Genomic DNA, 7,399 nt, shown 5'->3' on the forward strand with positions numbered 1-7,399 from the left:
GGGCTGTTTTGGGGAGAAGGGGTCTGTTTAGGAGGGTTTAGGGGCTGTTTTGGGGAGAAGGGGTCTGTTTAAGAGGGTTTAGGGGCTGTTTTGGGTGGGGTTGGAGCACTTGGTGACATGGGTGGGGCCGGGACACCCCCAGGCCCTGGAGCAGGGCAATCCCAGCCCCGGGGGGGTGTCACACACCTGAGCACTGGGCTCCACCGTGATCCCCCAGTCGATCTCCTCGCCCCCCTCGGCAGCTCCTCCATCCCCTCCCGGGGGGGGATCCAGCGGGAAATCCCCCCAGTCGATCTGTGGGAAGGACCCCGCTGAAACCTTTCGGGAGGGAGGGGGAGCAGCCGGACCCCGACAAGGCCCCGCAGAGGAATTTGGGGTCCCTCAGAGGGACTGACCGTGTCCTCCCGGGGCGGCTCCGGCTCCTCCTCCCGCAGCTCCGGCCGCTCCACCCGCCGCGGCTCCCGGCCCATCCGCCACTCCTGCACCGTGGTGTTCCCGCGGGCACACACGTGCCTCAGGAGGGGCACCACGGCCTCCGAGGGGCTGGGGACATGGGGGGGACACCAGGGATTGGGGGGGGATCATCCTGAGGCAGCACCACCTCGGTGGGGCTGGGGACACGGGGGGGACAAAGGGGAGGAGGGGGACCACCCAACCCCACCCAGAGAGCCCCAGACTGGGGAGGCAGCTCCTCAGTGGGGACAGGGGGCAAGAGCTGTCCTTGAGGAGTCTGTCCCCCTGTCCCCTTAGGGTCTGTCACTCTGTCCCTGAGGGTCTGTCCTCAAGGGTCTGTCCCCAAGGGTTTGTCTCCCTGTCCCTGGGGTTCTGTCCCTGAGGGTCTGTCCCCCTGTCCCTGTCCTTGGAGGTCTGTCCCCAAGGGTCTGCCCTCCTGTCCTTGTCCCTGGGGGTCTGTCCTCAAGGGTTGGTCCCCAGGGATTTGTCCCCAGGCGTCTGTCCCCCTGTCCCTGAGGGTCTGTCCTCAGGGGTCTGTCCCCCTGTCCCTGTCCCCTTGTCCCTGTCCCTCAGGGTCTGTCCTCCTCTCCCTGTCCCTGGAGTTCTGTCCCTGAGGGTCTGTCCCCAAGGATCTGTCTCCCAGGTCTGTCTCTGTCCCCCTGTCCCCGAGGGTCTGTCCCCCCACCCCTGTGCCCCTGTCCCCCAGGGTCTGTCCCCTCAGGGTCTGTCACTCTGTCCCCGAGGGTCTGTCCCCCTGTCCCCGTACCTGTCACACACGAAGCCCACGCAGGCCTGGTAGAGCTCGATGGCCTCCCCCAGGTCCCCCACGGTGTCCCCGACACGGGACAGCAGCGAGGGCAGGTCCTGCACCAGGGCCAGCAGCTCCTGCCGCACGTTGTCACCCTGGGGACACCGGGGGACGTGTCACTGGGGGGGGACAGGCAGCCAAAACCCCCCCTCGGGGGGCTCTGGGGGCAGGACGGGGACATGGGGGGGTGTGGGGTCACCATTGGACCCCCAGCTCCTGCCCTGGGAGTGGGGACACCATGGGGACACCACAGGGACACCACGGGGACACTGCTGCCACTCTGAGCCCTCCCAGGACAGATGGGGGGGTGGGGGCTGCTCTGGGTGGGTGGGGGTTGTTTGGGGGTGCCAGGGGCTCTTTTGAGAGGAGGTTGGGGGTGTTTTGGGGTGGGAGGGGGCTGTTCTGTGGGGTTTGGGGCTGGTTGTTGAGGGGTGGGAGCTGTTTCGGGGGGAAGGGGGTGNCCCCCCCTCGGGGGGCTCTGGGGGGAGGACGGGGACATGGGGGGGTGTGGGGTCACCATTGGACCCCCAGCTCCTGCCCTGGGAGTGGGGACACCATGGGGACACCATGGGGACACCATGGGGACACTGCTGCCAGTCTGAGCCCTCCCAGGACAGATGGGGGGGTGGGGGCTGCTCTGGGTGGGTGGGGGTTGTTTGGGGGTGCCAGGGGCTCTTTTGAGGGGAGGTTGGGGGTGTTTTGGGGTGGGAGGGGGCTGTTCTGTGGGGTTTGGGGCTGGTTGTTGAGGGGTGGGAGCTGTTTCGGGGGGAAGGGGGTGTTTGGGAGGGTTTGGGGGCTGTTTTGGGATGGGAAGGGGCTGTTTTGAAGGGTTTTGAAGGCTGTTTTCAGAGGTTGGGGTCTGTTTTTTGGGAGGTGGGAGCTGTTTTGGGGAGGTGGGGCTGTTTGGGAGGGTTTGGGGCTGTTTCTGGAAGGTTTGGGGCTCTTTTGGGGTGGGAGCTATTTTCAGAGGGGTTTGGGGCCATTTTGGGGGGGGCTGTTTTCGGGGTTTGGGGGCTGTTTTGGGGCAGGCTGGGGGCTGGTTTCGGGGCTGCTGGTCCCCCCCAGGCACTCACAGTGATTCCATACTGTTTGCAGGAGGCCAGGAAGCGCTCCCTGAGCTCGGCTGCTCCCACCTGACACTCCTCTTCCCGCCGGGAAAAGTCCTGCTGGGCCTGTTGGCACCTCCCGAGCTGCCTCCGCAGGGACGGGATCTCGTAGCTGATGCTGCGGACCAGGAGGCTGGAGAGCTCGGCTGGGGGGGCACCCAGGCCAGGGGGGGTCACCCAGGGGGGTCTCAGGGCACCCCAGACCCCTCAGAGCTCCACCCCGGCGGGATTTGGCATTCCAGCACATCCCGCCCCTTCCCCGTCCCAGGCTGGGGGTTGGATCCCACCCACCCGTGGGGGTCCTTGGGATGCCCCAGGCAACCTGGGGGTCCCATCCCATCGTGTCCTGCCCACCCCATCCCAGGCTGGAGGCCGAATTCCATCCACTCACACGGGTCTTGGGGCATCCCAGACCCCTCAGAGCTTCATTCCGGCAGGATTTGGAATTCCAGCACATCCTGTCCCTTCCTCAGCCCAGTCTGGAGATCCCACCACCCCCCCAGGGTCCCTCCAGAGCCCCCCAGCCCCCCTGCCTTACCCAGGTAGGTGTTCTCCTTCTCATAGAGGGCCACGATCTCCTGCCAGTCCTGGGGGGGAAGAAGAGGAGGCAGAGGATGATGAGGAAGGTGAGGAGGAAGAGGAGGAAAAAAAGGAGGAAAAAAAGGAGGAAAAGGAGGCAGAGGATGAGGAGGGTGAGGAAGGGGAGGATGGTGAGGAAGGCTGAGCCCCCCCAGCCCCGTCTCACCTTCATCCGCTGGGACGAGTAACGGCCAAAGAGGTTCTTGGTGGAGGCCTCGGTGCCCTTGAGGATCTCCACGATCCTCAGGCAGTGGAAGTAGTGCAGGTCTGGGGTGGGGGGATGGGCTGGGATCACTGGGAAGCCTGGGATCACCCCAGGAAGTCCGGGGGGTGTCACCCCCTCCCAGCTCAGCCCCAACTCCCGACTCCACCAGCTCCCATCTCCTGGCTCAGGGGAGACCAAACCTCCACCAAACCCTTGGGAACAGGCTCCCAGCCCGTCTCCCGGCTCTCCCAAGGGATCCAGCCCCCTGATCCCACTCACAGGATCCCTCCAGGAGCTGTTTGATCTCCTGGTTCTCCGGCATGTCCTGGATGGCCACGTCGATCCGCTGCCGGATGAGCTGCACTTGGCTCTGCCACTTCAGGCTGCAGTGGCGCCTGTCCACGAGCCAGTCTGGGGACAGGGGGGAACAGGGGGTCACCTGGGGGGGCACAAGGTGGGGGTGACCCCCCCAGACAGGCTCCAGGGGTGGGAAGGGAGCACAGACCCTGCGTGTTCCAGGGGGAGGAACGGTGGGAGGAATTCCCGGCTCCTTCTCAGGTGTGGGAGGGGAAGAGGGGGCTCAAGGGGGGGACAAAGATAGGGAAGAATTCCCAGATCTTCTCCAGGTCTGGTGGGGAAAGGGGGGATTGGGGTGGGGGGCAAACACTGGGATGAATTCCCAGGTCTGTGAAGGGCTGGAGGGGAAAGAGGGGAAGCCAGAGTGGAGGGCCAAACACTGGGATGAATTCCCGGCTCCCTCCCCGGCTCCGGAGGGGACAGAGGGGTCCCCAAATCCCGGGATGACTTTCCCGCACCCAGGAGTTTGCTGGTCTGGATGTCGATGGGCACGTTCCGGTAGTCCTGGGGAGGGACCTGCGGGGGGGACACGGAGGGAGCGGGGCTGGAGGAGCCCGACCGGGATCGGCACCGGGAGCAGCACCGGGACCGGGGTCAGGGGGAAGACCTCCCGCTCCAGCGCCCGGGTACGGCCTGTCCCCGCTGCCCCGGGCCTGGGACCCTTCCCCGCTCCCCGAACGCGGCCCTGGCCCCGCTCCCGGCCCCTTTCCCGATCCCGATCCCGTCCCGATCCAACACCTCCATGTCGCCATCAGCGCCACTTCCGCCTTTCCCCGCCGCAGCCAATCTTCTGCCTCGGCGCGCGCCCCTCAGCCAATCAAAACGTGTTCTGTCCAAAGGGCCCGCCTCCCCACCAATCAGAACGCGGCATCCTGGCCGCAGCGCCACGTGCCGGCATCGCCATTGGCTGGAGTGGGGAAGGGGAGGGGCCGACCCGGACCAATGGGAGCGCGGGGTCTCCCTCGGGGGGTCCCGATCCCACTCCCGATCCCGGAGAAGCCCCAGGGCAGAGCCGGGAATCCCCCAGGGAACCTCCACAGCCGCCCCTCACGGTCCCAAGCACACCCCAGATCCGGGGGGGATCCCCAGTTGTCCCCAGAGCGGATCCCGGATCCCTCGGGGATCCCAGATCCCTTGGGAAGCACTGGATGCCCCAGCACAGAACCAAGATCCCCTCGGGATCCCCAGAGCCTGCCCTACATCCCTTGGGGATCTCTGGGGGGGTGTCCTAGAGCAGATCCCAGATCCCTCAGGGACCACTGGATGTCCTAACAAGGAACCCGGGATCAGTTCTAACTCTTCCCCGTGGATCCATGAGGGATCTGGGATCAGTTCTAACTCTTCCCCATGGACCCATGAGGGACCTGGGATCAGTTCTGACTCGCCCCCCCCCCGGGATCTGGGATCACTTTTATCCCCTCCCAGGAATCCCCAAGGGACCTGGGATACCCTCTGCGGTTCCCATGGGGATCTTGACTCTGCGCTTCTCGAGGGACCCGGGACGTGCCACCCCCAGGTCCAGAGCCGGGGAGCCACCAGCTCCACCCCAGGCGGGGACACCCCCCGTGCGGGGACACCCCGTGGGGAGCAGCGGGAGGCACGAACCGGCCCCGTTTCGGCCGATCCCACCGGCAGCCGGAGCCTGGACCCCCGGGCTGCCCGATCCTCGGGTCCATGTGCCACCTCGGGGCCGTCGGGGCGGCGACATCGTGGCCCCCACGGCCAGCCCGGTGCGGTTGCGGCCACTCGGGGCCACCCAGAGCCACCCGGGGCCACTCAGAGCCACCCAGGGCCACCCGGGCGGCGCTGGCACCGCTCCCCGTCATGAATATTCAGCCGAGCCTGGCCCGGCCCCGCTGTTTGCTCCGGCAGGAGGGGTTTGGGCGCGGGTTCACCTTGACGGGAACACCGGGACGGCGGCAGGTGAACGGCACCTGCCCGCGCCCCCCGGCCGGGACACCCCCGGGACACCCCCGGGACACCCCGGGCGTGGGAGCAGCAGGTACAGGGACGGGGTGTCCGAGGTGGGGACGGGGTGTGGGAACCCCGGGGACACCCCCGGGACACCCCCGGGACACCCCGGGGACACCAGTCGGGGGTGGTCCCACCTGGCTCTGGCACGGGGGGGGCGTGGGGGGACACAGGGGCCACCACCCCACTGGTGGCCCTAATTTTTGTGACCTCGCCCTCATTTCCAGCGAGGACAAGGGGGGTTTTTTATCCCCCCAAATTGATGCCAGGGGGTGACAGTGGGGAGGGGCCGGGCAGGGGGCGGGGGTGGCCCAGCCCCGCGGGGGGGACACGGGGCTGCGCCGACCCCCGGGATGGGCACAGGGCGCCGGGAATCCCGTCCCTGCCCGCGGCCAGGGAAGCCTTTGGCTCCTCCGCCTTCCTGGGTTCCTGCCCTGGAGCCACGCGCGGCTCCGGGAGCCTTCCTGGATCGCTGGAGCCTTCCTGGAGCGTTCCCGGAACATTCCCAAGCCTTTCCAACGCTCCCGCCCGTCCCCTCCAGCGAGAGGCAACCCCAATGCCGGGGTGGGACCCCGGCCCCTCCCCAGCTCCCACCTGCTCCCAGTTCCTGTTCCTGTTTGCTCACCGGGCTCCCTCCCTGCCCCGCTACACGTGGCTGATAAGGCACCTCCCGGGCGCTGCCGGCGGCCTTTTCCCGGCGCTGCGGAATTCCCAAGCCGTGGAGCATCCCCTCCTGGTACCCGCGGGGTGCTCCCCCATCCCCGATCCCACGCGGATCCCACCGGGGAAGCACCGCAAGCGAAGCCAGCGCCGGCTTCCATCCCTCTGGAATCACATCCCGGGGGTCCGAGGAACGCCCCCCACACACAGGAGGGAGCACGACCCCCCCCAAATTCCCGTTCCAGGATGGCCGACAGCCACGGCTGGTGGAAGCTGACGTTCCTGAGGAAGCGCCAGGCAGCGCCCACGGTGCTCTACGAGACCCCCGACGGCCCCACGGCCCCCGGGGGGGACCCCCAGGAGGGCACCGGCCCCGAGGGACCCCCCGGCTTCACCGCCCGCCTGGAGAAGCTCGTGGACAAGAGCACCAAGGGGAAGCACGTCAAGGTCTCCCACTCGGGGCGCTTCAAGGAGAAGAAGAAAGTCAGGGCGACGCTGGCAGAGCACCCGAACCTCTGCGGGGCCGCCGAGAGGGAGGAGAAGTGACCCGGCGGGATGTCACCCTCCGGCCACCCCGGGAATGCCGATCCACGCGGCCCCGGGAGGAGAGAGGACTCGGGATGGGGTTTATCCCAGGGATAATCACGGACCCGGGATGGTTGAGCCCGTCCCTCCCACCGCCCCTCCCCAGGTTGACTGGTTCATACTGGGATGAGGACACTCCCCCCGAGCCCAGAGCCCACCCAGCTCTGCCCCCATCCCGTTCCCGATCCCGAGCTCCCAGTCCCACGCCGTGTCCTTGCCAAGTCAGCCCCAAAACTCGGGATGTGACACTTCCCTGCCCCGCTGGGCCAATCCCCCCGGAGCTGCCTCCACGGGGGGCTCCCGGGAGGAGCAACATTCCTCAGGGAATCGCTCCCCGCTGCTGGAAGGGGGGAGCCGACCCCGGGGGGCTCCTGCTGGTTGCTGGGGGTGTTGGAAGCTCTGGCACCTGCTGCTAATTAACTGCTGTTAATAAACCAGGGAGAGCTCAGCACATCCCTGGATCCAGCCTGGCAGGGTGGGAGGGCTCTGGATCCTTCCAGGACTTGAGTGGGAGCGGAGCCATCCCGGGGAATCCCTGACCCCGTGGGGGTGGAAGCAGAGGCAGCTCCAGGGAGAGCTGAGCACATCCCTGGATCCAGCCTGGCAGGGTGGGAGGGCTCTGGATCCTTCCAGGACTTGAGTGGGAGCGGAGCCATCCCGGGGAATCCCTGACCC

The 7,399-nt window shown here is 67.3% G+C and overlaps 2 protein-coding genes across 2 annotated transcripts in view; one reads left to right on the forward strand and one right to left on the reverse strand.

Moving 5' to 3' along the window:
• CDK5RAP3 (CDK5 regulatory subunit associated protein 3) overlaps positions 1 to 4,322 on the reverse strand; it is a 10,559-nt gene extending 6,237 nt beyond the window's left edge. The window contains exons 1-9 of the mRNA XM_017839668.1: positions 4,247 to 4,322; positions 3,967 to 4,024; positions 3,431 to 3,562; positions 3,113 to 3,213; positions 2,906 to 2,954; positions 2,335 to 2,513; positions 1,220 to 1,356; positions 396 to 543; positions 137 to 294 (exon numbers count right to left, since the gene is read on the reverse strand). Of these exons, the coding sequence (XP_017695157.1) occupies positions 137 to 294; positions 396 to 543; positions 1,220 to 1,356; positions 2,335 to 2,513; positions 2,906 to 2,954; positions 3,113 to 3,213; positions 3,431 to 3,562; positions 3,967 to 4,024; positions 4,247 to 4,252 (968 nt within the window). The 5' untranslated portion in view covers positions 4,253 to 4,322. The remainder of the gene's footprint in view (positions 1 to 136; positions 295 to 395; positions 544 to 1,219; positions 1,357 to 2,334; positions 2,514 to 2,905; positions 2,955 to 3,112; positions 3,214 to 3,430; positions 3,563 to 3,966; positions 4,025 to 4,246) is intronic.
• A 1,063-nt stretch (positions 4,323 to 5,385) lies between these two features.
• Positions 5,386 to 7,177, forward strand: PRR15L (proline rich 15 like). The gene is made up of 2 exons (XM_017839667.1): positions 5,386 to 5,510; positions 6,385 to 7,177. The coding sequence occupies exon 2, from the start codon at positions 6,386 to 6,388 to the stop codon at positions 6,683 to 6,685; it is 300 nt and encodes a 99-aa protein (XP_017695156.1). The 5' UTR covers positions 5,386 to 5,510; position 6,385; the 3' UTR covers positions 6,686 to 7,177.
• Positions 7,178 to 7,399: the final 222 nt, after the last annotated feature.

The sequence above is a fragment of the Lepidothrix coronata genome, unplaced genomic scaffold, assembly GCF_001604755.1.
Source record: "Lepidothrix coronata isolate B3197 unplaced genomic scaffold, Lepidothrix_coronata-1.0 Scaffold449, whole genome shotgun sequence".
In the NCBI taxonomy this organism is placed as follows: Eukaryota; Metazoa; Chordata; class Aves; order Passeriformes; family Pipridae; genus Lepidothrix; species Lepidothrix coronata.

Excerpts from the sequence above, each read along its gene's own strand:
- PRR15L (XM_017839667.1), top strand. The coding sequence starts at position 6,386 with ATGGCCGACAGCCACGGCTGGTGGAAGCTGACGTTCCTGAGGAAGCGC.